Source organism: Talpa europaea, assembly GCF_964194135.1.
Source record: "Talpa europaea genome assembly, chromosome: 12".
NCBI classification, from domain to species: domain Eukaryota; kingdom Metazoa; phylum Chordata; class Mammalia; order Eulipotyphla; family Talpidae; genus Talpa; species Talpa europaea.
In genome coordinates this window covers 6923084-6938396 of record NC_140079.1, presented here as the reverse complement: position 1 = coordinate 6938396, position 15313 = coordinate 6923084, and the positions used below count along the sequence as shown (strand labels likewise).

The following is a 15313-nucleotide window of genomic DNA, read 5'->3' as shown; positions in this document are numbered from 1 at the left end:
GTTGGCAAAGTTCCTCTCAAGTGAGTCTGATGTCCAGCCTCCCCCCTGAAAATCAGTGGTCAATTCTGTCACCCACAGCCCGTACCTGCAGGGGCTGAAGGTGAGATCCCTCATCCCCTAATTCCCAGGGAGCCCTCCTCCCCTCCCCCTATCCCCACTCGAGCCCCTTCAAATCTCTGGGCCTTCCTCTCACCGTTCCAATTCCCAGCTCCAGCCGCCTCCCCTCCACCTGGTGGGGCCCTTGAGGCGCGGTCCCTTTAAGAGGCGCTCCCGGCTTGTGCGAAACCCCGCCCGTCAAACTTCCCTCGCGTCGGAGGCCCGCGAGAGCCACCGCCTCGCCCCTACCATTGGCTGGTGCAGCCGCCACTCAGGGGCGGGGAAGGCGGTGCCGCGCTCCCCGAAAAGGCGGCGTCACAGCGAAGCCGCCCCGTGCCGGGTTTCTTAAAGGGTCCGCTCGCCTTCTGCTGCGTCACCGTGAGGTGGCCAAGCGCCAAGCCCACCCCGCGCCGGCCGGCCTGCCTCCCCTCGCCGCACACCCGCCCGCAGCCCCGCAGCTCCCGGTCGCGGGAGGCTCCTTTCTCCCCAACCCCCTAGGCACCCGGGTACTAGCTTCAGGGTTACTGTGGCCCCCCCGCTTGCCCACGTGGAAATGGGGGCTCAGCTGGTCACCCTGCGTCCATCCAGTCATTCCTCAAACGCCTCCGGGTCCCCAAAGTGGACCAGGTGGGCCGAAGTGGGCAGAAGGCGCAGGGGCCCCAACATTCCAAAAGCAGAGCCCTCGGCTTATAACGGTCACCCCAAGTTTGAGGAAAACCTCCCAATGCTGAAAACCGGGTGTATTTCACAAGATGGAGGGACGATGTGTGGGTCCGCGGCTCTGGAGGCGCCGGCGCGGGAGCGGGGCTGGGGCGGTGCCCGGGAGGTGACACGCCCTGGCTTGGAGGAGGAGGTTTGGGGATGAGGTTTGCGGGGAGGGGCCCAGGTCAAGCAAACCAGTGAGCAAGGGCCCCCGGGCTGGGTGATTGGGGGTGGGGGTTGCAGCTGCCGCTGTGGGCTGGTGGCTTCCAGAACTTCCTTTCTAACCAGCCTCTTCCCCCAGCCCAGGCCTGGGCCTCTCAAGTCATTCCTTCAGCCCATATTCATGTGCGCCCTGGGCCTCAGCTTCCGTCTCCCAAACAACCCACTGAAGCGGCCCCCCTTTTGCCCCACCCAGGGCCCCAGAAGAGAGCCAAGCAAACCGCCTCTCCCAGGGCCGCCTTGGAAGCCAGCTTTCGCGTCCACCTTCTTTTCATAAAAAGTTTTTATTGCCTTTGGTCCATAGTTGGTTTTTCACATTATCTCATGGTGTGATCAGGGGCTGGGCCCCTGGAGGGCCTCCAGGTGGAGGTCCCTGTGCAGTCCTTGGAAGGGGAACAGGCAGAGGGGGAAGGAGAGGGGGGTCTGGCTTTGCCTCAACTACTCAGAACTCCATTGCCCCACCTGGGCCTCCGCTTTCCCAGTGGGACCCCAGGGAAGGCTGGGGCGGGTGGTCTGGGAGTGTTGGGGAAATTCATTCTCAAGACACCTAAGATAGGTCAGGACTGTGGCCTGGCCCTATCCCAGAGGTCTTAAGTCCCTCCTGGTACCTCCTTCACTATCCCCACCCCTTTCTCCGTGGAGGGGGGTGGGGGGGTTTATTTAAAACTGCCAGCAACTTCAATGGGTACAGAAACCACAAACTGATCAGCAGAGAAAAGGGAAGAGTGGAAAAAGCAACAGGAAATCATTTGAGACCCAGGTTTCTTATCCATCCCTCTACACCTCCACCCAGAGCCTGCTGGGAAATTTACTGCCCTAGCAGGGACCCCAAGCCCTCCCCCACAGACCCCTGGCGGCAGCACTAGGACATGTAGAAAAACAAGAGGAAAAACCTGAAAATTCAGCTGGGGTGATGAGGTGGGGAGAGAAAACACCCCCAACCCACAAGGGTACGTCAGTAGCCCGCCTCCTCCTGGTAGTAGGAGGGGTACTCGGGGGCATCCCCTGGGTTTGGGCACTCAGTGGTGGCAGCCCCATCGGCCACCGGGCCTTGTGGGCAGTATTTGGGGTCATATATCTGCCGGCCCAAGCCAAAGACCTGGCCGCTCTGGTTGGCGCCCTGCGTGTAGCCCATCTGCAGGGACATGGAGGAGTTGTCACACTTGTCTGTCCCCAGCTTGTTGTCGTAGATGTGCCGCCGGGTCCCAGGAGCTGTCATGCCCACCTGGGGAGGACAGAGAAAGCATCAGGGAGGGAAGGAAAGGGAGGGCCCAGTGGAAACTCCCCCAAACCACTCCCAAATCAGTGCAGACTCCTATGGACCCTTCTAAACCCTGCTTGGACGCTCTCTCTTCTCTGACTATGCAAACTCCATCTCTAGTACTAGAGACCTGCCCCTCAGAGCCACAGGAGTTTGGGTCTCGCTCTCCCTGCCAGCCTGGAAGCTCCCTGGCTGGGGAAGAGGCCTCCTGGGGACCCAGGTGCCCCCAAACTGTCATGCTCCCTATACATGGTAGGAAAAACAAGAGTCACAGAATCTGAAAATATCAGAGTTGGCTGGGCCTTGGCAAACATGAGGGAAACCAAGGCAGGGGACACACAGCAAGGAGGTGCAGTCAGAGAAAGGAGAGGGAAACCCCAAGTGGGGGGTGGGGGGGAGGCCTGCATGGGGACAGGGATGAGATCTTTGGTTCTAGGGAGAGGGAGCAGGGTGGAGAGGGGGTCACTGGGCAAGGCCCACCTGGCTGGCACACTTGTTGGTCCCCATCTGAAGACTGATGGTTGAGTGGTCCATGGGTGGCAGGATATGGTTCTTGGGGTCGTACAGATGTCTTCTCGTGCCATAAGCTGTCATGCCCGACTGGCTGGCACACTTGTTAGTGCCCATCTGTGGGGAGGCAGGAGGAGAGGTCAGGTTGCCCCTACCACAGCACCGGACAGGGCCTGGATCACACCATTAAGAAGGCCCCTCATGCCCACCGAGGCAGGGCCTGGGGCCTACCTGGAGCCCGATGACACACTGGCCCGCTTTCATGGTGGCGTCATCGAAGTTCCGCTCCTGCTTCTCCGAATACTTGACTCCGATGTCCACACCACTCTGCAGCCCCTTTGTCTTGGCCTAGAGGGGAGGGGGCTGGGAGTACTGGGGAGGAGCAGCAGGGACCCCAGAAACAGGCCCAAGGTGCACCACTCTGGGGGAGGCAGGGGCTGGGGCTGCACGCTTCCCGACGCCTCGTGGGGACAGCACATGGCCTCCTTCCCGCTCCGGGCATCAGCAGTCCCGGCCTTCCAGCTGCTCAGGGCAAGAGTTTCAGGGCATCCTTGCTGTCCCGCACCTACCTCCTGCCACCTCCTGCCACCCGACCCCCGCCCAGGCCACGGCCACCATCGTTAACCTGGTTTCCTGTCTCCAGCTCTCCCTACCTCCACTTCCCACGTGGCAGCCACAAAGGAGTCTCTGAAAACCCCACTCAGAACCCCGTTCCTTGACACAAAAGCCTCCCCCTGGTCCCCACGTCAGGGCCTTGCCGTTCCCTCCTCCTGAAACACTGTTCTCACCTCTCTGCTCTCAGCTTCAGGGTCATTAAATCCGCGTCTAATTGTCCCTTTTCCTTCAAGGCGCTTCTCTTAATTTATAAAAAAATTATTTGAAGAGTGAACCCTAATATAAACTCTGGACTGAGGGATAATGTGTCCGGAAGGCCCAGAGATTATAACGAATGTCTCATTCCAGGGGGGGCTGCTGATAGTGGAGAAGGGGGGTGTGTGTCCCTGTACCGTCCGCGCAATTTTGCTGTGGACCTAAAATTGCACTAAATATTAAGTCCATTAAAAAAAATTGTTCGGGGGCCTCCCCGGTGGGGCAGCGGTTGAGCGCTGGGTTGCGAAGCTGCCCGCAGCCTCTGCAGCACCGGCTCAATCCCCGGCTGCTGGCGAGGGTCCCACAAAAAAAAAAAAAAAAAAAGTTCATGTCTGCTTCCTCCATCCAACTATAAGCCCGTAAAGGGTGGAGTGTGTCTGTTCACCATTAAATCGAGTGGCCGTGCCCTGCGGACACTCAGAAGTATTTGCAAAGGAATGAACGCGGACCATCTGTGAATCCATGTTCGCCTTGCTGTGTGATTTGGGGCAGGTCGCTGTCCCTGTCTGGGCCTTACCTTCCCTGCAAGGGCGAGAAGAGACACCTGCACCTGTGTCATGTTCCCACTCTCAAACAGGTCATTGGCCTCGAACAGGTCCACGGGGTTCATGCCGTAGCTAACCATGGCCTTGATGAAGTTGGAGAGGTTTTCTAGCTGGGAGGGGACAGCAGAAGCACTGTGAGTGGACCTTGGTCTGCCCACCTGTCAGATGGGGTCTCCCGGTCCCATCCTCGCTCCACCCTGCCAGTCCCTCACCTGGTGCCAATTCTGCATGGAGCGGTTGATCTTGGGGACTGAGCCCGGCTGCAGCTTATTCATGAGTCTGGGGAGGGGGGCACATGGGGTGAGGGGGAACCGGGAACTCCATTAATACAGGAGAACCTCAGAGACCCAAGAGAGTAAGTCTCATCTCGGCCATGTTTATGCCTTCTCGGGCAGCCTCACTACTTCTCTCTGGGCCTCAGTTTCCCCTCTTGTAATGTAACCTTCACCACAAAAGATGCCAAAGAGTGACAACCTGTGTTGGAGGTTTAATCCGGAACCACTGGTTTAGGGGTGTGAACATGGTGGTTTCCATTAACATTTTAAAGGGCAGATGAAGAATGTTTGAAATATTGTAGAATAGGATGCAACAAAGAAAGGCCTCCAGAGTTGAGAAGCCCTCCCACAGAGGCTCACTGTCACGGCCCCCAGACAAGGTGATGTGACAAGAACAGAAAAAGTGAAAGATCTGAGACCCACGAGGGGAAGAGCAAGTAAGCCTCAAACATCTGTCTGTGAAGAACAACCAGGGTGACAAACATGTGCCAACACACGCACTCACGTGCATAAGATAATTCCATCCTTCAGACCTTTCTGGAAGTCGGGGCCGATGGAGAGGCCTGTGAGTCCCTCAATCCAGCTGCGGAGCTCAGCCTCCTTCTGAGGGTCATATTTGGAGAGGAGCTGAAGGAGCAAAGAGCACAGGGTGAGATGAGAACACCCAGCACAAGGCCCTGAAGCTTCTGAAAGGGCGAGAACAGTCATTTGACGGGAAGAGATGGAGGGTCCTTCCACGGGCAGGGACGCTCACAGGCACAGATAAAGCACTTGGCCACAACGACACACTTGTGTCTCTCACTGATAAGCAGTGACTCTAACCTACTTCCCACACCGGGGATGGTCAGCAAGACCCCCAGGATCTGCCCTGTGCCTTCGCGTCTGTGTTCTCCCTGCTCGAGATACTGACTGCCTCTGTCGTTTCTTTGATACTATTGGTTTTTTTCTATTCTTTTTTTTTTTTTTTAAGATTTATTTATTTATTTATTTACACAAGCACTGGGTACAGTCAGAAGCATGGGAGGGTGAGAGAATTCACCAGAGCCAGAGCGGGGAGCAGAGCAGGCAGAAGGACCGAAGTACACTGCTGAGGGGAGCAGCGGGCGGCAGGAGGGAGAGGTCTGCGCGCCATGTGGGACCCGCCTCCGGTGGCCGGGGAGCAGCCGGGGATTGAACCGGCACTGCGGAGGCTGCGGGCAGCTTCGCAACCCAGCGCTCAACCGCTGCGCCACCAGGGAGGCCCTGTCGTTTCTTTTAAATCCTGGTGAGACACACCCAACTTTTATAATTTTAAATCACACAATTCAGTGGTTTTCAGTATATTCACCGTGTTGTACAACCATCCCATTGTCTAATTCTAGGACAGTTATCACTTGTAAAGGAACCCCATCCTGATCAGCATCACCCCCAGCCACTCCCCAGACTCTGGCACCATGAACCCACTCTGCCTCTGTGGCTGTGCCCGTTCTGGACATTGCACATCAGAGGACTCACGCTGTGGCCTGTGTGTCTGCTTCTCTCCCTGAACATCATGTTTTCAGGGTAGTGGTTGTCAGAGATGCCCTCTTCTTCATGGCTGAGTAATATCCCAGCATATGGGTGGACATACTGTGTGTATCTGTTCATCAGATCATGGACACACAGGTTGTTTCCACCTTTCTGGCTACTGTGGTTCTTGCTCCTATGAACATGCCTAGACTAATTTTACTGGAACACCTACTTTGAAATCTTTGGGGTGGAGTAGAATTGCTGGAACAGGTGGTCATTCCACGTTCAACTTACTGAGGAACCACCAAAGCTTTGTTTCTTGAACCCCCACCACAGTTACTGCCTTGGGGCCTTTGCACATGCTGTCACTTCTGACCAGAGGCCTGCATGGCTGAGTCCCTCCCTTCAATATGGTCTTAGCTTGGAGGTCACCTCCTTGGAGAGGCCAATTCCCTGGCCAATGGCAATGACACACCCTTCCCTTGCTCATGGCAAAGATCTAGTGGGTGCTTGGGGCTACCCAGGACCCTCTCCCCAACTCTGCTTACTTTTCTTCTAGCTTCATCTCTACCTCCTATTATGTGATCAGTCTCCTTGCATGAGGTCCACCCCTCAAGTTGTCTCTGCAGCCCTGGGTGGCTGGATAAAAATGTCAGCGCACACCACCCACTAGTGCATGCTCGCACGTGTGTGCAAACACACGCCCCACTCCTCACAGCAGCATCTCAGAGCACACAGGTGGACACACTCACAATGGCTGGGGTCCAGGGAAACCCAAGAAGTTAGGGAGACCCTGGCGGGTATGTAGACAGGGAGGTCAACCCCAGGCCAGCTCCTCAGAGGTGGGTGGTAAGAAGTCGAGCTGCCAGTCAGGGGCAAAGGACTGAGCTCCATGGGCTTCTGTGACTGACCCCCGCACGCCTCTGCTCGCACAGATCCCTGTCCAAGGGGCCTTCCTCTTCTTTTCCTCCTGTCCTCCCCAACCCAGGCAACAGACCCCAAAGGTGCCCTTTGCAGTTCCAACTCCCAGCTCTCCCCCCACCTCCCTGACAACTACGGACAGTTCTCCTTCCCAGGCCTCAGTTTCCCCATCTGTGTTTGGAATAGCTTTCGCCAGGGTCTCCTGGGAGGGAGGGGCAGGGTGCTTCCTGGTTGCTGCTGATAACCCCCTGCGATCAGGGCCCAGCAGCCCCAGCTCGGGGAGACAAAGGCAGGGAGGCCGGCCTGCTAACCCAATCCGTCTGACCCACCCCACTTGGGCCTCAGTCTCGGGTTCCCACGGCACAGGGAGCAGCCCTGCCCAGGGGAGCCTTTGTCCAGTCTGAGGAAGAAAGGGGGGTCGAGCACCCAGAGCCGAGCTCGAAGCCGGCAGGCTGGTCTGGATGCCAGGCACGCCTTGTCTGGCTGGGCCCCCTCCCCGATGGCTCTCGAGGGCCAGGGGGCCAGGGTCCCGGGCAGCCTGCCTGCAATGGCTTCCTTCCTCCCACCCCAGCCCCCACCCGGCTACCCAGCTGGCCTTCAGCACATTCCTCCTCACCACAAACTGTCAGGAATGTGGCCCTGCCTCCTTGGCTAAATTGGGACCAGCTGTTCCCAGCGACCTAGGCCCACTCCCCGGCCCCCACCCAGCTGCTTGGGGATCTCACCGTCCAGCCCTGAGAGACACCCTGGACATCAGCCTGCTGCTGTGCCAGACAGTTGGGGCGCCGGGCAGAGGTCTCTTCCCGCTTAAGCAGCTGGGCAAGTGGCTTGGAAGTCACTGGAAGCTGGTTCCAGTTTGGGTGTGGCCCCCAAAGGGACCCTGACACCTGGGTACCACCCATTCCCCAGCCGGCAAACTGACGACAGGCATGGACGCCCTCTGACCTCATCTCTGCTCCAGCAGGTACCAACCTGCCCCCATCCCACTTCAACTCTGGAAGCTGTTCTCTCCCTGACCCCCCCTTAGGGTGCAGCACCCTCGTCTACTTCCTGCTGCTCTAGGGGCGGGGCTGTGACTGCCCAGGAGGCCCAGGGGCCATGAGCTGCTGGAGACAGATCAGGGCTGTGTGGCTCAGGGCACACAAGTAACTTGCCTGAGGCTGGTGTCCCTTGGTGCCGGGTGAGGCCCCTAATGTCCAGCCGCCGGATTTAGTGCCAGAGTGGAGAAGAGCACACTTCAGGAGGCGTCCAGAGCTTGCTGAGTGACCCTGCTCTTTTGGCTCCCCAAATCTCGACCCCTCCACCCCAGTCAAATAGGCTGGAGCAGACAAAGACTCCCAAAGAGCCCACCAAGGTGCCCTCGGGGGTGATAGAGAAATCCCCCCACTGTGTGTGGGTGCCGACGGGGCAGGTATTTATCAGGGGCTGGCAGGGCTATGCCCTTAACTTGCCCAGGCAGGCTCCCAGCTGCTGCCAGCTGCAGGACCACATTCCCAGCTGCCTGGCAAGAGGGGGTGTGAGGGTGGGCAGGGAAGACAACCCCCTTCTCCAGATGGAAGAGCCCTGGGTGTCAGACATAGGACTCTCCCTGGTTGTGGGGTCACTGCCCTCTGCTGCCCCTCCCCTAGGTGGGCTGACCCCACTGTGGAACCTTCCCTAAGGGTCTGTCCTTCCCTTGAACCAGAACTACAGTGAATCCTTGAATAAGAAGTGTCTCCCTGGCCCCACCTCCTATTTCCAAGTTACAAAACTTGCACATTTTAGGGTCATTTCAGGGGATCCCAGGGGACAAAGGGACTGTAAACAGGCACAGCCCAGCTGGGGTGGCACCCTCAGCCCCAACTTCCCCTTGGTGACCTCTCCCAGGTGTAAGAGAAGTGGGGAAATTCCTGTGGGGCAACGCCCCCTTCTCTGCCCCAAGCTCAAGTGGCCCCAAAAGCAGAAGTGTGGCTAGGGGTTAAGTAGGGGACTGCTGGGGTCCCCTCCGAAGGCCGGGCTTCTCAGGCCTCCAAGGGAACTAGAGCCGGGGGTAGAGTCTGGAGGGGGTTCCACTGGGGGGGTCCACTAGAGAGGTGCCAGGAGCAGGGCTGGGCTTCCACCCATCCACCCCTAGATGTTGGGGGGATGCTAAGTGCCAGCTCACACTGCTCCTCAAGATTTGAGGCAGCGTCGGGGAGGGCCCCCCAAGGAGAAGAGGGGTCACTCTCGCCCCAGATTTCAGAGCTCATCACCCCCAAATGTGAGGGTGCCTGTCTGGGCTCCCCACCCCTGCACAGGTCCGAGGGTGCGACGGTCCCGGCTAGCGGGAACAGGGGGCGCGCCCCTCACTCACCCGGTTCTTAACCTCGGCGGAAAGCCCGTAGGAGGGTCCCTTGTTGAACTGCGTGGAGCTCATGGCCGGGCGGCGGGACAGACGGACAGCCAGGCCGGGCGCCGTCGGGGGACGCGGGAGGCGGCCCCGCCCCGGCCGCTGATTGGCCCGGAGCGCTCATGTCCTTATAAGGCCGGGAAGCCAGATTCCTGCGGTCGCCACTTCCTGAGCCCCCTGAGCTCCCCAGACACCCGCCGACGGGAGGGGCCCCCGGCCGGCTCTGAACCGATGGGAAACTGAGGCTGGCGGGGGCTGGGGCTCTAGACTGCCTGGAACCCCCAGGCGGCTCCCTCACCCTTCCTGGGGTTTCAGTTTACCCTTCTGCACGCAGATGGGAGAGCAGGAACTGTTGGGTGGGACCCCAATGCTCTTGGGGCACGAATAAGGACCCCTCTGCCATTTACAGGCGTCTCCCAGTTACAGGGAAACCAGAACCAGGCCTCTGAGGAGGAGGCAACTGGAGCTGGGACTTTGATGGATAAGTAGGAGTTTGCCCTGCAAAAGGGATTCGTGGTCTGGGCAGCACAAAAGGTGCAAAGGCCTGTAGGGTCTGTCAGTGGCTGGAATCGTGGATAGATCAGTCGAATTAGTTTGGGGTGGGGGTGAAATGCGGCTTGAATCGCAGGCTGAGGGATGTTGGGGAATGGAACACCCTGTCAGAGGGTTGAGTCAGGAGATGCCCTGGGGACAGGGGCCAAGTGTGTCAGGCCAGGAATAGGGTACTCAAAAGGTGAGGTCTGCTTGCACAGGCAAATCAATAAATTAATAAATAGCAGAATAAATGAATTCACTTCAGTAACTCATTCATTCACCCCTAGACCTATGCATTCACCCCAGCTCCCTGCATGGCCTCTGGGCCCACGCCTGGCTCCATGCTGGCGGCTCCCAGGTTACCTTACCTTGGCCCTGCCTGTCCACAGGCTCCTGCTCCTGTGCCCACGTTCAGGTCAGGAGGAGGGGCCTGGGCTTGGAGGCAGAATTAAGGCCCCAGTGGAAGGGATAACAGCAGCTGCATAGGAGAGGGGGTGTGGGAGACGGGATTGGAAGCGTGAGTAGGAGTTTGAGACACTTGACAGGAGTCTGGTTTGGTTCTGTGGGGGCTCAGAGACGAATCACCTCCGCAGTCTCCTGGGGAGCAACCCCTCCCTGACACCCCCCTCCCTGGGTGTCTGTTTACTTTTTCTGTTTGTCATGCTTTCATTTTGACCACCCTAAGTCTCCTTTCTTCAGTGGACTTGCGCAAGCCCTTCCCCTCTCTGAGTTTCATCATCTGTGAAATGGCAGAAGGGGGAGTCAACAATGAGACCGTGCAGTTTGTGTCATCCAGGAAGGGAGCTGGGAGGGTGGTAATGTGCGGGGGTTCCCGATGGGCTGGGGGGGGGAACAGTGAAGGCCAGAGATGAGACGGAACTTAGGCCCGCCCCTGAGCACCTGCTCTGGCCCCTGTGCTCAGTAGCTGCCCACAGCTCTCTTTGTCATCCCCAGCCCTGGTGCTAGTCCCGTGGGGCCACTAGTGATGGTTTATGGGTACAGTCAAGAGCTAAGGCTCTCTAGGACAGAGACGGTGCACGTGCCTGCAGCTCCCTGGCCACCCTGGGCCTATGGCTGGACAGTGGTTGGTCCAAGCCCCACCCAGCACAGTGTCTCTAGGATGCTGTCCAGCAGGGGGAGCTGTGGGGCTGGCCAGCAGCTCTGCAGCCCCTGCAGCTGGAGATGCAGCAGCCAGGGGACCTACAGGGAGCTGGAGGATGGGGGTAGAGGAACTGGGGAGTCCACAAGGCTGGGAAGTAGCTAAACCTCAGAAACAAGAAGAATGAGTCCAAACTGTTCTAAGCTCTCCAACGTCACTGCCAAGTCTGTTTCCCATCACGGAAATGGGCCTACCCCCAGGTGTTAATATTATCAGGCGCCCAGCTTGGGACAGCCAGTAAGTACTGGGCAACTAATCACGGCATCTTGACCAGAGCTGACTGATGGCCCTTGGTGGCCCTGCTCCCTCTGCCCACCTCTGTAGCCACCAGCCACACGGCCGCTGAGTGCTTGAAGTGTGCCTGGCAGGGCTGAATAAGTGAAGGTTTCATTTTATTCGATGCTCATTAATTCCTATGTCCAATTAAAAATGGCAACCAAGGGCCTCCCCGGTTGTGCAGCGGGTTGAGCAGAGCTCTGTGAAGCTGTCCGCAGCCTCTGCAGCACCGGTTCGATTCCCGGCTGGCCAGGGATGGTCCCGCATGGTGAGGCAGACCTCTCCTGTTGTGCCAGCTACTCCCCTCAGCAGTGTATCTTGGTCCTTTTGCCTGTTCTGTTCCCCGCTCTGTCTCTGGTGAATCCTCTCACCCTCCCATGCCTCTGGCCTGTACCCCAGCTCTTGTATAAAAATAAATAAATCTTTTTTAAAAAATGGCGGCCACATCCAGCTGTTTTTTAGAAAGCCTGAGTGTATTTGAAACACACATTTGAAAAATGTGTGCTTTTTTTTTTTTTCTTTGCTACAGGCTGTGCAGGCTGGCCTGTGGGTCTGTGCAGGAGTGCCAGCGTCCAGTGGAGATGCCTCCCCAAGTGGGAAGCAAGCTGATCGCCAAGACATGGCCCAGAAAACACTGTGAAATAGTTCCTCAGCAGTTTTTCATATTGATTGCATGTTGAAATGATCACCGCCTCTAACTGTGGAGTTGCGTAAAACATATTGCTAAAACTTCTCTTTTAGTTGTTTTTTTTTTTTTTTTTTTTTATAGAGGCATGCTTTTTATTCATTTGTTTGCTGGTTTGTTTGTTTGTTTTGTCCATACATGCACCGGGCACAGTCAGAAGCGCGGGAGGGTGAGAGAATTCACCAGAGCCAGAGCGGGGAGCAGAGCAGGCAGAAGGACCGAAGCACACTGCTGAGGGGAGCAGCGGGCGGCAGGAGAGGTCTGCACGCCATGTGGGACCCTCCTCTGGTGGCCGGGGAGCAGCCGGGGATCGAACCGGCGCCGCAGAGGCCGCGCGCAGTTTCGCAACCCAGCGCTCAACCGCTGCGCCACCGGGGAGGCCCTAGTTGTTTTTTTTTTTAAGATTTATTTACGCATATAAGAACTGGGGTGCAGGCCAGAGGTGTGGGGGGTGAGAGGATTCACCAGAGACAGAGCGGGGAACAGGACAGGCAGACTGACCAAAACACACTGCTGAGGGGAGCAGAGGGTGAGACAGGAGAGGTCTGCCGCACCATGTGGGTATCTCCCTGGCGGGGGGAATCAAACTTGTGCTGCAGTTGCTGTGGATATAGCTTCATAGGTTGTGTCTTAACTCCTTGCGCTACCAGGGAGGCCCTCTTTTAGTTCTTTTAACATAGCCACTGGGACATTCGAAACTGTCATTGTGGCTGTGGTGTGTCTTGTGTTCCTACTGGACAGTGCTGTCCTGAACCCAGGGGGCCAATTCAGACAACGACCTCTTTTTTTTTTCTTTTTATGGTATGGCCTGGGTGTTAAATTTTTTTACATTTTTTAAGTGGTTGAAAGGAACCCAAAAGAAGAGTATTGTTCGCTACACAGGGAAATCACATCATACTCAAGTCCCAGCGTCCAGACCAAGTGTATTGGCAACCAGTTCCTCCATCGAGGCTGCCCTTGTCTTACAGGGACTCTAAGGCATCCCTGGGCTGCAGAGCTGAAAATATTGACTATTTAGACTCTCAGTCTCTCAGAACCCAAGAACTCTAGCTGTTGACATCCCACCATTCAAAATCCTGGGGTTCATAAAGCTTAGAACATTATAACTCTGGAAATCTTGCCTGAGGATTTCACACTTAAGGAATTGAATGATTTTGCGTGATTCTGTGACCTCAGTGCCCTTACGATGGAGCTCGGGTTCCAAGTCCGACTCCCACCTCGCTGTGTGACCTTCCTGGAGTAGGCCTGCCCTCTCTGCACCTCAGTCCCCTGTCTGTAAAGCTCCTGCCGCCGCTACAGCTGCTGTCAGGGCTAATGTGTAAAACACCCGGCGCAGGGTGACCTGACATACGGGCTTCTTGAGTCAACGCGTGCCGAAATCTTAGGAATCTTGGCCTCAGCCTACAGGAATCTGGCAGAGCAGCCTGGGGCCTCTGCCGCTCCCCTCTGCCCTTGACTCCAGGGCGCTCACAGCTTCGCCCAGGACTGACCTCTGGGGAGACTGCAGAGTATAGCACAGGCTCGCCAGGGGGCCAGGGGCACCAATCCAGCTACTCTGGACTCGGTCTGTGGAAGGGGGGGGTCACAACTGGAGAACCTGGGGTTGTAGGTTCCCCCAAGCCTTGACCTTGGGTGCTGGAACAGGAGGCCAGACTTGGGGATCTTGATGACTGGGCATAGGGGTGGCAGTGCAGGGAGGGGCCCTGGGCAGGTAGCTTTCAGGGTGGCATGGCCCTTTCCCAGTAAGCACCTCCGAGACGACCCCATCCCTGCAGTAGCTGGGCTCTGGGTGGGACCCCAGGAGCTCAAGGCATGACCTCAGGCTGGGACCCTAAATGAGGGCTTTAGGCACCTCCTGGGGGGGCTTTGAACACCCCCACTGCTGTCTTATTTTTGGTTCAGACAGGTGTCTCCGCCCTGTTCCTCACGCCACTTCCTGGTTGGCACATCTGCGAGGGGCATGTGATGCAGGGACAGCAACGAACAGCCACCGCAAACGCTCCACAGGGCAACCCGGCGACTCAGGTTGGGACCCTCCCTCGTTCACCACCAGCCACGGCCACCGGCGGCCTGCGGCCTCTCCTTCCAGCACCGCCAGAGAGCCACCTTCTCCGGGAGCCTCCCCAAATCCTCATTTAACCCTCAACCTGCCCTCGCCGCGCCCTTGCCCCTGTGCCCTGGCACACCCAGCACGAGCACCGCTGACGCTGCAGCAGCTCCCAGCCCAGGGCAACCTCTCTTTTCCCAGCTGTCCCCAGCAGCGCGTCCATGGATCCGTCTTCTCTGCGGTATTCGGGTTCCATTTAGAGCTCTCGCGTGCCCCTTTTTCCCTTTTCCCTGATGGTGATAATAGGAGGCGGCCACATGGTGTGGGCACACAGTAACGGCACCTATGAACCCTGGGCTGATGCTTAACGCGGCAGCTGCTCGCCACACACACTGGTTCAACGGAAATCACGTTGGCAACAATTAAATTAGTTTCAACTTTCCATCCCTTAGCCACAGTGGCCACGAGCCCAGGAGGGCCCCAAGGTTGGGCCTTGCTGGACGTATAAGGGCCCCCGATCCCTCACCCTCCAACACAGAGACTGGATTTACTCCCAGGTCAAGGGGACATCGGCCTGATTTGAGGGGTGATCCACGATATGTCAAGTGTGTGCACTGAGAGCCAAGGCCTGTCCAGAGCACTCTTTATGGAAGAGGAAGAACATGATCTTGGCTTCCTGGTCTTGGAAAAGCAGGGTCAGTCTGTCCATCCCCAAGGTGTAAGGCTCCCAGGATCATGGAACCTGGCAGGAAGGTCTGGGAGAGTCTCTCAGCCTGCAGACTGGAGCTGAAAGTCTCCTCCCACCCTGCCCACTCAGTCCAACTCAGAACAGACCTCACCCCATCCTCACACCCTGCTCTTTCTCAGAACTTCCCTGTGTGCCCCTGGGGAGGGGTCCCCGCCTACCCTCAGGAAGCAGACCTGACATCCCGTGGCTGGTCACCTCTCCCCTGGCGTGCCAGAGCTCTGTCAGGGGGGAGACCAACCTGCTGCAGCCCTTGTTGTGTCCCCAACACCTAGCACCCAGCCCAGGGGCTGCAAGCTCACTTCCTGAGCCCGTGCGCAGCCGTCCTGCCTGCCCCTCGTCCTTCCCGGTGAAACCCTGCTGCCCGTCCAGGCGTCCTGCCATGGTCAAACATAAAAGACTTCCTCGGCTACTCGGAGACACCCAGTCGATCCAAAGAGGAGGGAGGGAACATATGACCCAGAGGTGCCCACGCAGCGCCGGGACACTGGGGGCCGCGCCTATGCGTGGGGTTTGGGTGCGGGCACCTGTCCCAGTCAGGTGGCAGCCAAGAGGTGGCCGTGCTAGGGTCAGCTACACGCCGTTGTGGCTTTTGGAGGCCTGTGCACTGTC

At 57.7% G+C, this 15313-nt stretch overlaps 1 protein-coding gene across 3 annotated transcripts; it reads right to left on the bottom strand.

The window, feature by feature from the left end:
• Positions 1–1972: 1972 nt before the first annotated feature.
• On the bottom strand, positions 1973–9282 carry CNN2 (calponin 2; the record flags this gene model as incomplete). 3 transcript variants are annotated; one of them, XM_084250941.1, is made up of 7 exons in its annotated part: positions 1973–2242; positions 2759–2905; positions 3020–3136; positions 4176–4313; positions 4416–4482; positions 4984–5105; positions 9220–9282. In XM_084250941.1, 7 exons carry the CDS (start codon positions 9280–9282, stop codon positions 1973–1975), a joined length of 924 nt encoding a protein of 307 aa, XP_084107067.1. The 3 variants fall into 3 exon arrangements, with proteins under 3 accessions (XP_084107067.1, XP_084107068.1, XP_084107069.1); XM_084250942.1 differs by having other exon boundaries at positions 4209–4313; XM_084250943.1 differs by lacking the exon at positions 3020–3136.
• Positions 9283–15313: the final 6031 nt, after the last annotated feature.